The 22655-nt window shown below is 40.1% G+C and overlaps 1 protein-coding gene across 1 annotated transcript; it reads right to left on the bottom strand.

The window, feature by feature from the left end:
* Positions 1 to 2877: 2877 nt before the first annotated feature.
* LOC308319803 (cytochrome P450 3A56-like) lies at positions 2878 to 21329 on the bottom strand (the record flags this gene model as incomplete). Its single annotated transcript, XM_080769990.1, has 14 exons — positions 2878 to 3246; positions 4876 to 5038; positions 6676 to 6902; positions 9790 to 9950; positions 10158 to 10233; positions 11053 to 11177; positions 11791 to 11857; positions 12818 to 13052; positions 13640 to 13725; positions 16212 to 16331; positions 17256 to 17355; positions 18125 to 18180; positions 20285 to 20381; positions 21250 to 21329. The coding sequence occupies 14 exons, from the start codon at positions 21327 to 21329 to the stop codon at positions 3160 to 3162; spliced, it is 1680 nt and encodes a 559-aa protein (XP_080626116.1). The 3' UTR covers positions 2878 to 3159.
* Between the last annotated feature and the right edge of the window lie 1326 nt (positions 21330 to 22655).

The raw sequence follows: 22655 nt of genomic DNA, 5'->3' as shown, positions 1-22655 counted from the left end.
GAAGATGTGGAGCAGGTCATTATTATTATATATTCTTTTAAGATTTACAGTATTTTGGGCTTTTTATGCCTTTATAGTCAGGGAATATATTATCAGTATTACCAGTCAAATCTGGGAATACATTTCTTACCAAGAACTTTCTTCACCAATGTGTTTGTAAAGGTGTCTACTAACATATCCCACATTGGTTTATATTCAACCACCCTAGGGGAATTTTCGACAGCTGCTGAAAGTTGGGGTACCATCAACAACCAATATAAGGCAAAATGTTCTAAATTCCAGTAAGCTTTAAATAGCATGTGACGTGTCAAGCTAGGTGGTTTTCATCATTCAGAATCCATTCCAAGCATTTGTTTTGCACAGTCACGGGATTCCTGCCCAGCAATTTAGTAGTGCAAGCTGGATTCGGTCACTGAGTTTGGAGTTGGGATGGTAATATTCATTCCATTTTTAATTTGGCTTGGAGCCTAAAAGGAAAAACGGCGTAGTATGCCGTACGATATGGGCTATAGCCCATGGTCCAAAATGATGAGAAACAAGGATAATGTTTTTTCTCCAAAATTTCAAAAAACATGGGCTATAACCCATCGTTTTTTTCATTTTTTCATTTTTTTCAAATCCTCAGAAATGATGAAAAACGGCGTGCTATAGTATGCCATACGATATGGGCTATAGCCCATGGTCCAAAATGATGAAAAACGAGAATAACATTTTTTTTCAAAATTTCAAAAAACATGGGCTATAACCCATCGTTTTTTTCATTTTTTTCAAATCCTCAGAAATGATGAAAAACGGCGTGCTATAGTATGCCATACGATATGGGCTATAGCCCATGGTCCAAAATGATGAAAAACGAGGATTTTTCATTTTTTTCAAACTCCATTCACACTTTTTATTATGTCTTACGGTGGACATGTTTGCCTGACAAGGAATCTTTGAAATGTTTCATAGTTTTAGAAATATAGTGCTTTCAAATTTACAATGGGGCTCAATGGCAAACATTGGCACGTCAAAAATTACTTTCACCTATAGAAACTCCATTCACACTTTTTATTATTCAGCTAAATGTGGAGACACATGCTGGAAAGTTTTACTTTGAAATGTTTTATAGTTTCTGAGTTTTTTAACTTAAACGCCCAATGCATTCTCTATGGCAATAGCACAAACTTTGGCATGCTACTAGTCCTACATACTTAAACCTACCAACCCCATTTTAGCCTACTTAGGTTCATCTTACGGTGGACATGTTTGCCTGAAAAGGAATCTTTGAAATGTATAAATAGTAATAGTATAAATAGTAAAAAATGACATACTATTGTATGCCCTCCGAGATCATGGACTAATGACCTTGACCAGTATAAATTACCTTCACCCGACCTTGACCAGTATAACCAGTATGCGGTCCGTGACCATGGACTATAGCCTTTCACTTTTCCGCGATTTTCACCTTTTTTTAAATCCTCAACAATGATGAAGAATCGTGCACTGACCTCTGAGACCATGGACCAATGAACCATGTTACAACAAATTGAGCAGGGCACCAGTGCCTTAGTTTTTGTTTTGGGTATCTTGGTGGTGTAGCGAATCGTGTAGAGTGTAGACCATTGCAAGATGCTGTACTCTGTCGTCAACCCTATAAGGCTTAAGCCATTCCAGCCTGTCAAAATGGGCAGGGGTGAGGTGGGGTCGGGGAGTAAGGCCACGTAGTATACCTGACCAGTTTGTTTTGGGATGTCTGGAGCCTTGTTTTAAGGGCCTTTGAGGTGCTGTGGTACCAAGAGGTGCATATATAGTCGAAGAAACCTTGTACTAGGGCTCCTGTTCGGGTCTTCAAGGAATCTTGTTCTTTGATTGACATTTTTTATTACGTTGGGTGGCCATTTTATCACCGGAAAGATTTGCCTCCAGGATGGAACCTAGGTAGGTAATTTCATCTTTTCGTATGATCTTTTGTCAATTTATCACCCACTAAGCCATCTGCCTTGCTGGGATTAATATTTGATCCAAAGAGAATGGATTCAGGTGATTCGCTACCTGAACAGAGAATGGATTCAGGTGTTTTGCTACTGCAGCCAAAAGGAAAAGAAGAACGAAGATGTGGTTCTGTTAGTTCTGCAGTGGGACATTCGTAAATTCATTGGCTAGCGAACGCACGCACGCACACATGCACGCACACACACACACACACACACACACACGCGCGCGCGCGCAGAAGACTACATTACCATAAGGGTCTGTCTCCAGACACGGTGATTTGTAAACTGTGCAACATCACTACATGGCTACTACTTTTCAATGTATTTTTTATTGAGGCTCTGACATTTCACAGCCGTTCGATTGCAATACCATGCATATAGAACCACCCAATTTATTTTAACAGAACAACAACAAATACCACAATAACATTACATTGCACAAAAAAACAAGTTAATTCAGTGAATACCTGACCTTTTTTCTGGTGACTGATATTGTCCTTACAATACGTGAGGGGCCATGGTTTTTCATTTACTGTTATTCAAAATAAATAAGAGCAGTATATGAAAAAGCATCACATATTAGAAGGACACTATCAGCTCACCAGAAAAAAGGTTGGATGTTTTCGATTAATGTTTCATGGTTACAATTTTTAAGTTATAAAGGGGGTGGGGCAGCTAAAATGAATATCAAATCTAATTACTGAATCAAATAAGTTAAAAACCGTCTGAGGTGTTCACATAAGACTGAGTAGAATGTAGATGATAAAATGACCAGAAGTTTTTTTTAAAGGGTGCTCGGGGACGAGCGGTGCGACTGGTTCCCCGGGCCTGTTCGGCAGTGCCGGTTCTAGGCCTTTTGAGGCCCTAGGCAACATATTATACAGAGCCCCCCCCCCTCCTGCTTTGCCACGCCGGATAAAAATTGTAAATTTGCCATGAAAATGCTTCAATCTGGTGCACTTTGAGATCAAAATTAAGAAGCTAGGTGGGGGCCACATGTGGCCAGTAGCCCATGTAAGGGATACATGAAAAAAAAAATCTTCTCCCTGTGACGAGGCCCCCTCAGTGGTTGAGGCCCTAGGCGACCGCCTAGTTCGCCTATGCCTAGAACCGGCCCTGGTCATCAGGGAGTGACCAAATAATTTAGCATCATTAAGAATATTTGTAGATGCCCTGAGAATGTTTACTGCTTCTCCTTACAGTTTCTCTGTACAAACTTCAGTTGGATTGGCTTAACTGGCCGGTACAGAGGGCTAAACTCCAAGGGAACCTGAAAGAAGAACATGGAGTTAGAATCAGAACCCAGAAGAGTATATGCAGCTCTTCATTCCAAACACATTCTTACACCAGTTGGTTTGGTTTCACTTTAGTGAAATCAGTAGGTATGATAGTTATTCTTACTAAAACCCTGCATACACTAAAGGCCTATTCATAGTCTGGATTTTCGGTGGTGAGGTGACCACCGCTCCGGTGGTGAGCTGACCACCGGAGCTGAAATAACGTTGAACGGTGGTGAGTAAAAACAGAGAGAAGGGCTGGAGCGGTGGCGGTGGTTTTCTCTTCACCGCGGCTCGTGACGTCATGTTGTAGTTCGGTGGTCACCTAACCACCGAAAATCTAGACTATGTATGAGCCTCAAGTCCAACTGGTTCCCAAATATTTTCGTACCCCCAAATTGGACCCCCAAATTGATATGTATTTGGCCACAGACCATCTGAAAAAACACAGTCACGAACTGACACGCTATGAGCTTGTATTTTTCAAAGTATAAATTATGGTTAAAGTGATTGTGACACTATATTAACTACTTTAGCTGGGGAGTCGGGACCCGCTGATACCACTGTTAGGTATTTTCTGTGGTTTTGTGGGTGATGGTCATGAGTCCTTTGGCCTTTAATCTTATGACCCGGTGTCTCCTATGGTCTTGCCAAATTATGGATTATGCATTGCCCTGTGACTGACATTTGATGTCACGCTGTCCCACTGACTGTAAAATAGTATGGTTCTGGCCCCGCCAGAGTTTAGATAGTACACTGCTCTCCTAGCTAGCGTTGGTAGATAAGAAGTGTTTTGTTTCCATTTGCCATAACACCCAGCCTCTGTGTTTTTGCCCTTGAAGTTAGTATTCTCTCTAACAGACTGGTAAACTGCACTCAATGACGTTATGCCTTGTCCCCCGGTTCCACTAACTGATATTGCATGTCCGGACTATCTCTGCCCCGTGAGATAGTTCCTGTATGCAATATTCGTGACGTCTTGCATTATCTGTCCATTTGTAAACAAATATGTTTATTGACCTTGTTGTTCAACACATTTTCCGGTGTATTGATTACGGTATGCTATATTAACCATGTTCAATTTGGACATGGTCAGAGATCCTTGTGGAAACGCTGTCCGGATTGCATGCCTTCTTCTCTCTCAATACAATGGTGAATATGAATATATCTGATTGAACCCCCTCCTAGCTCTGCTTGTCTGAAATTGTCTTCCTTGTGTCTGTCAAATTCATTCAAGGTATTTTGGTTAACTCTGTTATACTCTGACTTTTACTCATTATAGTTCAAAAGGTTTTTATAACCATTTCTGTAAAGTTACCAGCCTTCTGCTTCTATTCTGGTGAAGAGTATTTTATTGTAATTAGATTACTTTCCAAAAGTATTTATACAGTTCCGGTGTTCCGGAGCTTCTAGCTCTCTGCTATCGAGGCTTTTACTTATTTATCATAGTCTTTATTTCAATACAGTCCTTGTGTATAATGGTGGAAATATTCCCATCAACCACCACCCCCCCCCCCCCCCCCTCCCCCCCCATCGAGAACCAATGCTCTCTAAGCCCTATGTCACTAGTGGTACAGCTGTATGAAATGTGCATTTGAGTGCCATTTGAGTGCCAAGCTCACTATTGTGTCTTTGCAGGTCTCCACACTGTAAGTCTGCAGGAGACATACTAGCACCATCTTCATGGTCAGGACAGCAAAGCGCATCCCCACACAATTACGAGGACCGAGTCCAAACGGCATATAGACGTATGGGTTTATACTGTGCTTGTTGTCTTTACTGAACCTGCAAATGCAAAAAGGCAAACATACAAAACTGTCAACACTGAATAGTAATGTTTTATAGGCACACCCAAAAGGTGTAACTTGTGTATCAATTACTAATCTCCTGAATACCTGACAATTTGCATGCCCCCACAAAATGTTGATCCAAGATCAACAACTAAATGCAAATGTTTTGAGCACAGGCTCAAGTAGTTTGGTAAATAGTTGTTAAACAGACGTCTTTGCATCAAGAACAGTTACCATTTATTTTATTCTGGTTGTTTGTGAAAAATAATAATAATAATTAAAAAAAATCCATACACCTGGTGAGTAATGAACAAACCAGTAAGACGCGCAAACGCAGGAAGCGAACGCAGCTGAGACCCTGCAGATCATGTCTGTCTGTCTGTGTGTCTGTCCCGCTGTTACTGTACATGTGGACCTGGCCCCTTTTGTGCCCATATATGGAGCTGAGTGATTGCTGATGCAACACACTCCATATTTGGATAGCGGGACAGACACGGACAGACAGACATGATCTGCTAGGTCTCATAGTAAGTGCTCACTGCGTTCGCAATAAACATTTGTGGGTGTACCATCCCTATTAGTAACTTTAGTATTGCAACAATGAAGTGCAATTAAATACAAAACACCATCATTGCATACTGTACAATAAGGTTGGTTGGCCCTCCCTCACGACAAGGAGAGACCAACATTGTTTTGTGTTTGTCTATACAGTTCTATTGGGAGTTCACCTTATTTAAACTCTCTTTTACAATGGAAAACTATTTCTTATCATGCACGCTCTCATAGATTATTTGATGCTTGAGACCATGCATATGCCTCCACTTCATCTGGAAATTCTGCTTTCAAGTGCTCATCCCTATACACTTGGAACACCTTACAGACATCACTAAAGTACAGTCTTCCTTCTCTATGTCGCTTTCAATTGGATATATCAACGTTGGTAAATCTCAACTGTACCTGCTTTAATTGATGTTGATTCACTATGTAATGAAATGTTATTTTATTACCGGTAATTTACTTTATTCATCTATGTTTTGTTTTTCCTTTGTCTCCTCTCTCTCCCCCTCCCCCCATTTTTACATTGTACATTATTGATGTGTTGTTGTAATCTCAGTGTGTTCCCCCGAGAACTAAATAAAGGTTGAAATGAAATGAAATACACCATCCATTTAGTTGGTTAGATAAATTACCAACTGTGCCATTGAAAACTGCGTTTTGTTCTTGTATCCTTGTCTTTCTAGATGGTTCCTTAATTAATGACGTGTATAGCACAGTGGTGGAAAGTAACAATTACTTAAGTACTGTACTTGAGTAAAACTTTGAGGTATTTTTACTTAGGTATTTCCAATTTGGACATTTTCAATACTATTACTTGTACTCCACTATATCTCAGAGGCAAATATTGTACTATATTGTAATGTATATGATTACTTTTACTTTGGTACTTTAAGTTGATGCCCATACTTTTGTACTTTTTACTATGGTAAATTTGGATTACTGGACTTTTACTTGTAACAGAGTGTTTCTACATTGCAGCATTGACACTTTTACTTGAGTAAAGAAATGTAGTATGTTTTCCACCGCTGGTAAAGCCAAAACAACTGCATGCTGATTGCTGAATCATGCTGATACCTTTCTGGTTGGAAGAGCTCAGGGTCGTTCCAGTACTGTGGGTCCTTGTGCAAAACATACACAGGGATCGCCACCATGGTGTTCTCAGGGATGGTGAAGCCGTTGACTTGGGCGGTCGCTTTGCACATCCTCTCCAGCCGAGGGGCGGTGGGAATCAAGCGCATAGACTCATTAATGACCTGATCCATGTACTGTAGGTCCATCACACCCTCATATGAAACAGGAGCCTGGAAACAAAAGGTACGATTTGAGAACATAAATGAGCAGACAGGATGATATACTACTGTAGGCTACTGTATGCATGTGATGAATAGAGTGAACTTTGTTCTTGAAATGAATACATTGATGCCATTGACAGCTTAACACAAAATCAGATGGATGCTAAATCAAGGGGCTCTGTACATTCTGTATTGTTCACTGGTTTTACCTTATCTTAATTATTGTGGAGATCTGGGGTAATACCTATATAAGCAACTTAAATCCATTGGTCATAATTCAAAAGAGAGCAATAAGGATTGTGAATAATGTCTCATATCAGGAACACACAAATGCTCTTTTTTTTTTTACAGTTAAAGGCATTGAAATTCATTGATATGGTCAAGTTCAAAACAGCACAAGTCATGTTTAAAGCAAGAAATAGATTATTACCAGTGAACATACAGAACATGTTTTTTGACAGAGAGGGGGGTTATAATTTAAGAGGGGAGCTAAATTTGAAGAAACGTCTTGTCCACACTACCATGAAAAGTCAATGTATAACAATCTGTGGGGTCAATTTGTGGAATGGTCTGGCTGTTGAGCTCAAACAAAGCACCAACATTGTACAATTTAAGAGGATGTATAAAAATGAATTACTTAATTATTACAGAGTGGAGGATGAGGCACGTTGATTATCTCGGGCTATACTTGATTTATTAATTATTATACTTGATTTCTTAATTATTATACTTGATTTCTCATTTATTGTTCTTACATACACATGGACACATGTACGTGTGTATGTACCGTATGTATGGATGCTGTTACATTTGGATTATGTTTATTGCAATTACTGATGGGGGTAGGAGTAAATCAGTTTTTACTTCTTCCTACTCCTTTTTGAACTTCAGGTGCAAGACCTATGATCACATTGTTGTCATTATAATTTTCTTATTTCATTCAAAAAAGAAATATACATGCATTGTGGTCATATATATATTGTTTTTTTCTTTTTTCTTATTTGACTGTCTTACTTGAAGGTTTCAAAATAAAGATAATCAAATCAAAAATCAAATATATCATGCACTGTGAACCGGGCACCAGCAGAAATGCAAATAAAAAGGATATTAGTTGCACCCAGCAATTAAATTCAATCTTCTCACCCTCCTTTCAGTTGTAACAACACAAGTGATGTTTCTTTGTCCCATAACACACAACTGAAGTCAACAGTTACCAGTTCTTTAGAGTTGACAAATAGGGCAAAACATTTTTGAAGATGCATGTGTAGTGACCCAGACAAGACCCGGCCACAACAATTTAGGCAATTTAGGCTCTTAATCCAGAGCGATTTACATTAAGCAAGAACAAAAACATGGTGATACATCATATACATAAAGACTAGTTATTGTGAATCATACGTAAGCTACGAACATAACAGTGGAATATATCTATATAATGAAACTACCGGTATGTATATAGTGCTATGTCTACATAAAATGATAAGTTACACAAGTTGATCCTTTGCATTCGCCTGTAAGGTCATTGGGCTAGGGCGATGGTGCTACGGGCCAAGATGGAGTCTGAAGAGGTGGGTTTTCAGACTACGGCCGAAGATTGGGAGTGAGTCTGCGGTTCTGATTGTAATGGGAAGTGCATTCCACAGTTTTGGAGCCAGAAGGGAGAAGAGTTTTGGACGTGTGGAGCGTTGTCCCAGGCGTTTTTAGTGAAGTTACTTCCAGCTTCCATGCATTGGCTGGTCTGAGTGCACGGGAGGGTTTGTAGGGTACGATCAGACTGCAAGATATGGGGGTTGCTTTGAATGCCAGCATCAGAGTTTTGTATTCTGTGCAGGCAGCGACCGGGAGCCAATGGAGGGAGCGGAGAAGTGGGGAGACATGTGAGAATTTTGGCTGGTTGAAGACCAAGCGAGCTGCGGCATTTTGGATCAATTGAAGAGGCTTAATGGTGCATGCCGGTAGGCCAGTAAGGAGGGAGTTACAATAGAGGGTATGCGGGTGACATCATCATCAAACCTGGACGTTGTGCAGGAACGCCTACTGAGTGGCAAAAAACTACGTTCTGTCCTTGACAGCTCATACATCCAAACAGAAACCTTCTAGCTGTGAGGCGACAGCACTACCAACTGTGCCACCGTGCAGTAAATCTGATTGCATTAAACAACGTTAAACGATGTTAAACTCACTTTGCATGTTGCTTTGCCACTCGATGTGCCATTCACTTTATGCATGCGCATACCCTCTACTATAGTCAAGTTTTGACATGAATGATGTCTGGATAAGGAGCTGGGCTGACTCCTGGGTGAGGAAGGGTATAATTCGTCGAACAGCTCTGCCAGTCAAGCTTGGGTTTAGGGTTGAGGGCAGTCCATACTGTCTCCGACCATCGAACTTTTCGTCGGAAAGCTCCGGTACAACTACAACATGACGTCACTCGCAACTTCTGAAACGCATTCCTCCAAATTTTTGTTCTGAAAGCTGCACTCCCAGATGTTGTGACTCTCCGAACTCTACTTCGGAGAAATAATTTAAGTCTGATCTTTCCGACGAAAAGTTCGGTGGTCGGAGACAGTATGGACTGCCCTTAAGGTGCGCACATAGGTTGGTGAACCAATAGGGAGGCGGCGGCCGTTTCCAGCAATAGTTTGATCCGCCCCTCTATGCAAAGAAAAGTCAGGTACTTTCAGGCTAGTTAGTTACCCTTTAACTAACCTCCCTGTGTTGTGTATACTAACCTCCCTGTGTTGTGTACTAACCTCCCTGTGTTGTCTACTAACCTCCCTGTGTTGTGTAGTCAAAGACTTGTGTTTCAACTGGTATGAGAGTGAATATAGATAGTGACAGAATTTATATTTTTAGGAGAACAATTCAGTTGCAGTTAAACATAACATTTAAATACATCTTTCGGGAAACTGGAGTCTATTTCTTCCTGCAATGTGCGCAGTACATCAGGGTTGGTTGCCAGGTTATAAAGGATGAAGCTCAGAGTGGCACTGGTGGTCTCATAACCGCCCAAGATGAAAATAAATGACTGGGAGAGGATCTCTGGTTCAGTCAGTCCTGTAGAAAAAATAATAATAAAGCATGACTAAATCGTAAAAGAACATGCGCACACGCACACACACACACACACACACACACACACACACACACACACACACACACACACACACACACACACACACACACACACACACACACACACACACACACACACACACACACACACACACACACACACAGTAATTGAAAAATATACCATCATACCTTTGCTTGGCTGATCATTCTTCAGTGTCGTCTCTGATATCTCGTTCTGAATCATCAGCTGTAGGAAGTCTCGACTCTGGACAACAAATAAATGTTACATCCAAAAAAATAGCTCTTTGTATATTTCTGCATTGTGATATTGATACTTTAACTTCAGTAAAACATGTTCTTCCACCACTACTCCAACTGTTTATTGCTAAGTTCAACTTTTTGATCACGCCTGGACCTTCACCTGAGAATTTACAATTTAGGCATTTAGCAGACGATCTTAATCCAGAGCGATTTACAGAACAAAAACGTGGTAATACATCATAAAAAAAGATGACATTATCGAAATGTTGGACCTTGTAATAAACAGTGGGAGCAGATTAGAACAGTGGTGTGGTCAGGGGTGGTCCTTAAATGCCCAACGCAACTGTGTGGTGGTTACACCCCTGGAGCACACTTTGTTTTTATATTTATGATTTATCATGTGTTTGTGCTACACTTGGATGTGCATGCACTAAATGGTGCATTATATAGTGCCTTTATCCAAGGTGCTTTACATGCATTCCTTTCACCCATTCACACACACATTCATACACAGATAGCTGAGGAAACCATGCAAGGCACCAACCTGCTTATCAGGAGCAATCAGCGTCAGGACACTTCGACACTAACTTTGGGGGAGCCCAGGATCAAGCTGGGAACCTTCCCAAGCGACTGCTCTACCTCCGGAGCTACTGCTGCCCCGCACAACAATCTATAATAATTAAACCTTACCTCATCAGATTGGGCCAGTGCAAGGTGGAAACTAAATATTTTTGCTATCCAGCTCTGATGAATATTTAAAGTCAAACTTTCTGAGTAATGTTTTACCCATTTATCCACAATTAAGAAAATGAATGAGGCTTACAGAGTTATCTGTGTGATGCTCGCCTTTAAATCTCTTGATGATATTAAAGCAGAAGTCCACACTGTCTTTGGGGAATAGTGACACGCCCAGCAGCCTAAAGATATGCTTTGCAAAGGGGAGAAACACTGAAAAGAGAAATAATTGGTTATCAGCATCTTAGCGTTCGCCTTTGTCCAGTGATTGAGGCCATGTATTTAGAGATTTCATTCACTCTCATAGTAGAGTTGTGAAAAATCACACATTTAACACAGGAATGAACAGGTAACCGGAAAAGGTTCGCCCCAAAACACACTCGCCCCCATTTTTGGGTGAATACAAGAAGTTAAGAATGCTCGCCCTCAATATGCCTAAACCTAACCTTATTCCCCACCGCCCCGCCAGAGTGCCCTTGCTTATGCGCGTTCACGTGAGGGGGAAGGGTTATCTCAATTGTCAATTGTCAATCTGCATCGCCAAAAATATCGCAATCTCTAGCAAAGGTTAACGTTACCTCACGTGAACTAACGATATACGGCGTTGCATTAATAACTCTATGAACGTTACCCATTCATTTATTTGGCACCGCATCGGCGCTTTATTCTTTTTTATTTAACGCCGGTGCGCCGGTGATACAACTCGGATGCAAGCTAGCTTATTATTAGCAGGCATCAGTCCGACCCCCCAGACCACGATATGTCAACATTCTGCAGTTTTGGAGCTCTTAAAAGCCGTGAAATAGCCTACTGTAGGCCTACCTACATAACGCTGTCACTGCATAACGTTGGCTACTTGCTGCAGTGATGGTATTATCATGACCAATGTTAAGCTAATCCCCACAAGTTGCAAAACTTACATAACTAATTAGCAATGGCGTTGTGTTTTTCCCCAGGCAAACCATATGGAACAGATTGCAAGCTGCTGTGCAGACTGTACATTGTATGGAGATGAATCACGATGGCATTTTCATTGATAGAAAATTACTCTGTTCTTAATGATATTAAAAACAATGACCAGTGACCACAGCCCCTTCTTTCTATACTGTAAATAGTTTTTCCTTTTTCTAACCCTGTATACATATCTGTACCCATGCTATACAAACTGTTAATACAATAATCAATGAATCAGGTACAACTGTTGAGCAGGTGTCAGAATGAGCTATATCTAGCTGAATTACATTCTGCATGATGGGCTACCAACATGAGACAAAATTACAATATTATTTTTTCATCATAACCGCAATGTTATATTTACGTTCCATCTCTACAGCTTAAATCAAATGAAAAGTAGTTTCCAAAGTGGGTTATGGGCTAAATGATAGTTTGTACACTCTCGGAGTTAATTAACATTGATATTACAATATAAATTGGGGGTCCCAGAGACAGAAATGCCATCAAAGTTTGGGGACCACTGGCCTGTAGTGAGCTTGCAGATCAGCTATTTTCTGAGAACAGGTTGTATAATGTATATCAATATCTACAAGGGACGTTCAAGATTTAGGGACGTTCCAATTCCTAGGGGGATGATTTATCTCCCTACCCCTTGACACTCATTATGTAGGGACAAGGGGAAGGGGCAAGGGCTGAGGGGTAGGGTTAAAAAAAGGAATTGGGATTGGGCCTAACTTCCCTCTCCCACCTGCAGATATACCTCGAGGGACCATTGACACCACCATGTGGCCAACCGACTGTGATTTATGTTACCATTTCCCTGGCCTGCTATATGATTTGTAAAAGAGGCTGCGCACCTCAATCGTGAACCTTCTCCACTGTCTCCGCCTCCCACCTCAGACTGTCACAACACCCACACACACACACACACACACACACACACACACACACACACACACACACACACACACACTACTGTACATACTCAGGAGAAAAAAGAGCCATAGTCTCCCGCCTCCAGACACAATTGTCTTGACATGACTGACGAGAGGGTCATCTGGGTTGTTGATGGAGTTGGTATCCACACCGAACGATGCGCTGGTCACAACATCTAAACTGTAGGGCGCCACAAACCTGAAACAAAACAGGGTTTCCCCGAGACATAACATCAGCATGACATAAGAGGTACACACACAGAGAGAGGCAGTAGAACACTGCGTTCTCCATTCGACAACAAACCACATACTACAAAAACAAAAACAGAAAGGAAATTAAAACAAAGACAAAAAATAGGTTTCTTTGAGGGATCAAGAGAATAAGTTCCAGTCAATTTGTTAGAACACAACGACTTTGGGCCTGTCACAATTATATTAATTTATTCAATTATTTGAGATAATGGTAATCGCAATTATTTTTGCATAATCATCCATGTTGACAAATATTCAGACTTGTAGATTTGGCAAAATAATAATAAAATATATATATATTTTTTGAGAGTATACAATTATTTAATATTATATGTCAGTCATTTCTTGTATATTTAAGTTATTTGTCATATCTGCTATCTAGTCTATTAATGTTCAATGCCAAAAATACAATTAAATCATTAATCGCAAATGATTTGAATCACCGAGCAAAATATTATTATCGTGACAACTGACAACCCTATACACAAGTTGATTGTGTGCACTTGTGGGCAATTACACTGCTTGAAAACATACGTTTTAATGTCAACAGATTCCTCCGAATTGCTTTTCCCCAGAGTCTCAGTGAGTCTGTCTGCATACTGCTGTACAATAGGGAACACCTTCACAAAAGGAAAACAAAATAACAAGCCGTTAGTACAAGTGTGGGCCATGTATCGTGTATCTCATACTAGGTATACACACAGAGAGATGTGTGCCATGCCCATGTATCATCATCACTATCATGTATCTGCCAGGGGCCTGTTTCACGAAATTTTGATTAACTAATCCAGGATTTAGGCCAAAACCAGGCTTTTTCAATCCTGGTCTTTACAGCCTGGTTTATTCCGTTCCACTAAAGCCAAGCGAGGCTCACAATTGGCGGATTTGGCGAGCCGGGATCAGCAAGCCTGGCTTAATAGACAGTCTGGCTTTTTGTCTACCCATTATGTGGATCACAGATTTACTGATCCTTCTTCTTCATGGGGTATTAAGGCAGTTTGCATCCTTAATAGTTGCATTACAGCCCCCTTCTGTATATCTCATTATCTTTACTAATCTATTCAAGACTTACTACAAGGACTTAAGCTTCTAAAATAAATACTGCTGCTGTAATTAAAGAGAGAACATACTCTCAATAGTGGATAGACTGAATGATTAACTACCCCAAAAATATAGTTTACATTTTACCACTACTATTAACTTAAAACAGAATTCTTAATATTATAAGCATAATGATATTGTCGCATTGTGATATTTGGCCATAACTCCCTCCTCTGAGGGAGCTACCTTTGGGGAAGGGGGTTGTTGTCCAGACAGGAGCCAGACTGGTGAGGGTCATGGGTTCATGTAGCATGCCAAAGTTTGGGCGTTTAAGTTAAATAACTCAGAAACTACAAAACATTTCAAAGTAAAAAGTTCCAGCATGTGTCTCCACAGTAAGCTGAATTTTACAAAGTGTGAATGGAGTTTCTAGGTGAAAGTGATTTTTTTGAAGTGCCACTATCTGCCTATAAATGTCTCAAATTCGAAAGCACTATATTTCTAAAACTATGAAGCATTTCAAAGATTCCTTTTCAGGCACACATGTCCACCGTAGGATGAACCTAAATAGGTTTGAATGGGGTTTCTAGGTGTAAGTATGTAGGACTAGTAGTGGGTGAAACGTTACAATGGTAATATGTTGTAAAACAATGAGTAATGGTAATATTTAGTGGTATAATAATAATAATAATATAATATAATAATTATTCTTAACCGTGCACTTGCACGACAGCAAACCTATTCATGGGGAACATTCACCAAAAGCAGCTGATCTACAAGCTCACAAGCTGTCATGATGTTGTGCAGCCTATATATTTTGGTTATTTGATTTTATATAGTGCTTAAATTAGTCCTTTAATGCAGACCGATACAAATAAGGCAACATAAACCCATAATAATTGAATAAATCTGGAAAACATCATTGGTTTGTGATCAGTTTGACTGCTTAATGAACAGTAAAGACATCAGGATTAGGTTAAACCTGGCTGTTAGCCTGGTCCGGAGCAGGCTACGTCCAAAGCATACGTTTCCATGGTAACTAATGTAGCATCACTTTCATGAAACCGAATCAAGCCTCAACATATCCAGGTTAACTGGTTAAGGTAATCTGGCAAGATCAACCAGCTTTCATGAAACCGGTTAAGCACTGATCCAGGATATATTAAGCCAGGATATGTGTTAAAGCCGGCTTAATCTCTAATCCAAGTTTCGTGGAACGGGCCCCAGGTAGGATGTGTAAATTACGTCAGATTTAGGTGCTCTATACCTAATTTAACCCATTGAGGACAGGAACCCGTTTAGGGAACTCGTTTTTTGGTTCTTGTTGATACAGTATGTACAGTATAGCAATAGCATTTTTTTGATTTTTTTTAATGAATAATTGAAGTTTTTCTGAAAACTTAGGTCAGGATTTAGAAGATGTCTAATTGGCCTTAGGTCTGATTCTAAATGGGTTAAGTTCACCTAGGGCAAAAAAGTATTTACGGTATTTGACCAAATGTCTTGTATATTACACAAATAGCTGTGTTAAAAGGGAAAATGCCAATTTTTAACATGAACATATTGTTCCATTGGACGAAAATGTGATTAGCATTTCCCCAATGCATTCTGTTACCACTGAAACTTAACAGCCAACCGAAATGTGATGTAAGAATTATGTAGGATTATTCAATGTGTGAATGATCATTGACACTAGCCTGGCTAATAAGCCAGACCGAATCAGCCGTTGGCAAAAAGAAAATTGCCTGCCGGCGGATTACGGTCTGGAGAGGCTCAATTGTACGCCCATTTCCTACACCAGAGAACTGGTGTGGCCAATCAGGACACGGTATGCAATATGGGCGGGCTTTGGTACAGTGACGTTCAATGCTTGAGACCTTTGACTGACAGTTGCACTGACCAATTGCGTCAAAGAGAAAATGTTTGAACCCGCCCCCAGGGAAACAAGATCCATACACAGCATCTCCAGACTCAAATACCACACGACAGTGTGATTTGAGTCTGGCTTATTAGCCAGGCTACATTGACAGAGGCCACTTCACTGAGTGATTTAGGAGTAATTTACCTGCCTCAACCTTCCACTAGTGAAAGATGGAGATATAGTACTGCGAATTCTCTTCCACCTTTCATCTTTAACTGTGGTCAATCCGTCCGCCATAGGCCCCAGCATGTCCTCATCCATTTCCTGTGAACACCAGTGTACTCTGATTAGCACTAGGGACGTCAGTAATGCTTAATTTCCCAGCCGGGTAGCATTATCTGGTTAATTAACAGTTTTGGACATAATGAGGTTTCCACCTGACTGGCAGATGTGTGGTATGACTATGATAGTGAGTATGACTATGGTAGTGACTGGTGTTGTATGACTATGATAGTGAACGGCAGAGGTGTGGTATGACTATGATAGTGAATGGCAGAGTTGTGGTATGACTATGATAGTGACTGGCAGAGGTGTTGTATGACTATGATAGTGAACGACAGAGGTGTGGTATGACTATGATAGTGACTAGCAGAGGTGTTGTACGACTATGATAGTGACTAGCAGAGGTGTTGTATGACTATGATAGTGACTAGCAGAGGTGTTGTATGACTATGATAGTGACTAGCAGAGGTGTTGTATATATGACTATGATAGTGAATGGCAGAGGTGTTGTATGACTATGATAGTGACTAGCAGAGGTGTGGTATGACTATGATAGTGACTAGCAGAGGTGTGGTATGACTATGATAGTGACTAGCAGAGGTGTTGTATGACTATGATAGTGACTAGCAGAGGTGTTGTATATATGACTATGATAGTGACTAGCAGAGGTGTTGTATATATGACTATGATAGTGACTAGCAGAGGTGTTGTATGACTATGATAGTGACTAGCAGAGGTGTTGTATGACTATGATAGTGACTAGCAGAGGTGTGGTATGACTATGATAGTGACTAGCAGAGGTGTTGTATGACTATGATAGTGACTAGCAGAGGTGTTGTATATATGACTATGATAGTGAATGGCAGAGGTGTTGTATGACTATGATAGTGAATGGCAGAAGTGTTGTATGACTATGATAGTGAACGGCAGAGGTGTGGTATGAATGATACTGTGTAGCCATCTCACCCTGCGGTTGGTAAACGTGGAGTAACATTCTTTCACCATGATGGTTTTAAGCATCTCAGGGTCTGCAACCACCAACACCGGTTTGCGTCCTTCATATGTCCTACACGTGAACAACCATGATATCACATCATTTGAGTGCTTAGGAAATTTGAAAATATTAAGACATGCAATGATGGAAATTTGCAAACAGGAAAGTATTTTGGTGTGGCGTGTCACGCGTGTGACAAGTAGCAATTATTATTTATTTATTAAAAAAAAAAAAAAAAAAGACCAAAATGAATCGACAAACTACTATACTATAAAAACTGGTCAAACATTGACCAAATTGTCAAATAATATAAGAAAGAAACTGGAAATGATGGTTAGTATAAACTTTTAACAACCTGTATTAGGCAAAAACGTATTATTATTATTATTACAAAACATACATTAGCCACTTCAGCCCTATATACATTTCGGCAATTTGAAAATAGCCGATCTACAAGCTCACATTGTGTCGCAATGCGACACATTTTGAGCTTGTAGATCTGAAGGTTTTTTATACATTTGAAAACTTGAAATGGGACAAGCTGTATGAGTAATTTAACTTTTGGCACTTCAACTACATTTAGATGCTTTTGTAATTTGTACTATTCTGGACATTTACAGTTGTAACAGAGCAATTATATATTGCAGTATTGATACTTTCACATATTAAAGTAAAACATTTGAGCACTTTTCCCACTACAGGCATTCTGTGAATTTAGACAGTCACAAACTCAATGTCCATCCCGACTGAAAAGTACATCATAAAACAAAATTCCAGGCACCAGAGGATTAAAATAACGCCATTACAAGCTGTAACAGGGGAATAATAATAGCCAGCTTACCCCCACACGTTGCCATACTTTCTATAGCAGTCGTTGTCAAACCCCACAAAGCCTCTCTACAACATGTCAGGAATAATAGCATTATGACAGGTTAGACACAGGATGCAGAAATGTCAAGAAAGAAAATGTCACATTGTAACATTAGTAGGCTACTACAACCTGTGGGTCAGGATCCCCAGCTGACAGTAGACAATTTAAGGACTTTTAAGACCTTTTTAATATACCTACAAAATAATTACTGAAATGACTGCATTAAAAGTAATCAAACTATACAGTAAAAACTTACTCAAAATAGCTGCTCTACAAGCTGCAGAGTTCAGAGTTCAGAATAGAATCCATGCAGTAATATATTTTTAGTATGGTAAACAATAAACATTGCAGGCAATGCATTTTGATTTAATTGTAAGAGGGAGCGTATCAACACACAGGTGTAACCACTACATGTTCTGATTGAGCATGGGGAAGCAGTGGACAAATACATGATTTCATTATAAACTGTAGGCCTACGTAACGGTAGATTTTCACCCAATGAAAATTTACACTTACAATAAAGATTTCACAGACTTTACAACTTTACATTAAAACAATTGGTTGTGCATAGGCTGCATAGGCACTTGTGAAACTAAAGTATAGCCTAGATTTATTTTATAGATTGTGGATTGTGGAGGACTGGTGTTGCGCTGTTGTGAGGTGATGGCGTGCGGAGATCTGCAAACTCAACACGGTGAACACGCATATAATAATATAAATGAGGGCTGAGGCTGATTAAGTTTGCATATAACGGCCCATATGGGCCGTTATATGGAGGAGGGCGGTTATTTGATGGAGGCGGTTATTACGCAAAATGGTGTCGGAACCTGGGCCGTTATTTGGTGCTGGGCGGTTATTTGCGCATGGGCTGTTATTTGGTAATATACGGATATTGATGACAACAGGGATCTCCATATATGGGCTTAATTGAGACAGCAGGTCGCATTTACTATATCCCTGAGTTACTAATCATCCCTGTTGATTAGTATTAGTGATGTCACGAGACCTGGGCACAATATATGGGGGCTTTCCCCATGTATGGGGATTTTGAGTGACTGACGGACAAAAAAACGCACGTTTACTGCGAGCTTCGGTCGCAATTACGTTGGCTTTTAACCCCTAACCCTGACGCTTTAACCCCTAACCCTGCCCTACATGTAAAGGAGAAGACAAAGCACCTAAACAAACTGATTATCTTCCTGTCCACCAACTATGATGTTCCATTCTGTGTAAAACATAAGGTTTTTGAGGCTGCTTTCTCATCAGCTATCTTGTATGGGTGTGAGGCTTGGATACAATGACTGAATGACTTGACTGGAGTGAAATCCCTGCTTGGGGTGAGGGTTACTACACCTAACTTAACCTGCCTGTTGGAAGCAGGACTGCCTTCAGTGCAAGCTTTGGTGAGAGAAAAGCAAGCCAGGTTCTTCACCAACATACAGTAGCGAAATGGCATGCTTGATGACCCCTTGTGTATGTTCTTCAATTGCTAAAGAAGGAGAACCAAGTCATGTATTCTAATTTATCTGAGATAATGGAAAAACAAGATCATATTGAGAGTGACCGAATGTCATAGCTACTGTGGAGTCAGTACTGCTGTATGGGGCAGAGACATGGACCCTCACAGTACAACAGGAGAAAGCCCTTGATGGAAATGTGGACCTCTATGGGGACCTACCACAGGTCACGGACAAAGTCAGAGAGAGAAGGATGAGGCTGGCAGGGCACTGCATTGTGCAAGTAAATTGGCCCTATGGGGGCCAACCCAGGGCAAAGCCAGGAGGGGAAAGAAGCGTAGCACCTATGTAGACGTGCTGCGGCGCGACAGCTTGGCTGACAACACTGCAAAGCTCAAGAACCTGATGTTGGATAGGAAATTGTGGAGGGCAGCAATCCAGGGATCCCGAGTTGGTGTTGGCTAGACCTCACTCTCGCAACTTATTCATGTTTTTTTTTATTATTGTTTGGACCCAATGTTTTATACATTTGTGTCAATAAAGTAACTAACTAACTAACTATTTGGTTTATATAGTTCCTGTACAGCACTCATTTGTAAATAAATGAAGTAGATTGGATTGGATTTTGTTGCAACACCCAGCACTGGCGGTTGAAGGAGATAAAATCACTTACTTTTCCAAAGTTGTATCCCATAGTTCCCATGAAAGGCAGGGGCATGGGTCCTGGAATCCCCAGCTTTGTGAAAAAGCGATATGGCCAAACACTATATCTAAAAGACACAATAGGGGGGATCCAAAATTATTATTTCTTTTCAAGAAAGTGTATAAAAAGTGTTAAAATGAAGGCGTTGCAGTCCCCTTCGAAAGGACCAGAACAGAATTTCCCATTCATTTTTCCTCAGACGTTTCAAAAAGTCTTTATTTTAACATTAAATGCCATTAACAATTAACAGAGTTTAATGTTTGTTTTGTCTGTCACTGAGCAAATCGCCATATGCATGTTAGAGGAAAACCTCGGCCAATAAGGGACCACGATTCTTATAAACTGCTATTTTGTGATGTTAAATTGATGTCAATCATGTCATATGTCATAATGTGATGTTGGTGAAGCGCCCCTCACTTCACACGGGTGTGATTTTTGTTTTTCTTTCAGAAAAGAGAGAGCGAGAGAGAGATATTCATGTTGGTGATTATATAAAAGGTATTATCATATTCATTTATCATTGTAAAGTTCACTCTGTATATCCACTGGCATAATAGCATGATGATGCCATTACAAAATATGGGCTACATGGAAGAAATGTGTTTAATAAAACGAAATTAACTGCTAGAAGGTCCTAAATTAACTTAATTAAGTCTCTGTGTCATGTTATTCTTTCTTAATTGTATAGAGATCGACTACTATACAATCAAATAAATCTGTATAGGCCTACAAGATAATTTCAGAGAGGGAGGGAAATAGGCTACTAAATTAACTTTTACATTCAAACATTTCGCGGGGGCGAGTTGGTAAAGGGGCGAGTCGTTTGGTATTCTTCGGCACTCGCCTATTAGTTTGCATTGCACAGTGCGCTCAGTGCGGAATTGAAGTGAATGCGGAAGAAGGACAGTACAGTAATAAATAATAATAATACTCACAATAACAGCAGAGTGAAACACAGGACAAGGAGTGTCCACGTAGTGGCTGAAAACAACGGCAAAGAAAACATTCCGATCATGTTGGCTGCTTCCCAGATCATTCTAAACTAATAGAACTGAAATACAAACTAACGACGTAATGTTGTAGCCTAGCCTTAATGACACCCAAAGCCTGGGAGGAGCGACGTTCAGGAAGGGTAGCGTCAGGTCAAGTCCAAGTAGTTAAGTTGATCAAACAACTCATTTGCTCATGAGTCATGGAGCACTGCCACTGAGCAACAGATACAGATGGACAACAGGTGGGCTAATGCCCAGCAGTTAACTACACAACTCAAGGTTCAGGGTCAGGTCAGTTAACAACTTGACATGACATTAGCAGCTTGTGACTACAATCTGTTCTCGTTGACGGTTTGCGCGCGACAGGACACAATCTGCACTTGGCTCGCTGTCGCTGATAACAATCTGTAATAAAGGATATGCAGGTGACATCATCTTCATATCAGGAAGTTATGCAAAAAACTACTTTCTGGCCTTAACAGCCCCCCCATATCCTTTTATCAGCCTACTTTTATGTTCTGGGACGGGAAGTGATTGGTCATCACTCACCCAACACCGCTGTAGTGCCCTTGAGCAAGGGTACTGGTCAGCTCCCAGGTTTTAATGTATGTTTGTATGTCTGTGTGTTTATGTGCAGGGCGTGGCTGAAAATGAGCACTATTCCATGGGTAAAATAAATGGAAAAAAATGTTGACAGCACATGCAGAAAAGTCCTATGACTACATTCAACGACATTAAACAACGTTGAACTCACTTTGCCACTCGATTTGACACTCACTTAATGCGCATATCCTGTATTGCACATAGTTAAAACTGAATCCATTCTTTTTTGGTTCCAGAATTAACCCCAAGACCAGAGTTGGTGACAATGTTATTACAAGGAAAGAATAGATTATCTACAGATTCTGACGGGGTTGTATTTTAGATAACAATCTCCGGTGATAAAATGGAAACAAATCAAGAAGTCAACCAAAGAATACAATTTCTTTGGGCAGGATCTCTATGTTGGTATAGTAAAGTATACAAGGGCAGGCCTCAATTATTACATTATCGCCTAATTGCAATTATTTGAAATAATCAAAATATTATTTTGCATAATCATGAATCGTTTTCCATGTTGAGAATTTTAGATTTTTCAAAAATAGCTATTTAAATAAATAGCTAAATGATTTTTGTCCAATTTATGTCATAATCTGCCCTGTGCAAGTAATTACGAAGCCTAATAGGCAAACAAGAATACAAATAGCAATGTTCCAATGTTCAATGCAAAAAGAAAAAGAAAAAAAACACAAAAAAAATTGTTAATCACAATTATTTGTGACAAGTAATCATCAATCCTTAAATTTGGA

This window comes from Protomyctophum bolini, assembly GCF_963924005.1.
Source record: "Protomyctophum bolini genome assembly, chromosome: 1".
Taxonomy (NCBI): Eukaryota; Metazoa; Chordata; class Actinopteri; order Myctophiformes; family Myctophidae; genus Protomyctophum; species Protomyctophum bolini.
Note: the sequence above shows the minus strand (reverse complement) of the source record. Positions and strands in the feature narration are given on the sequence as shown.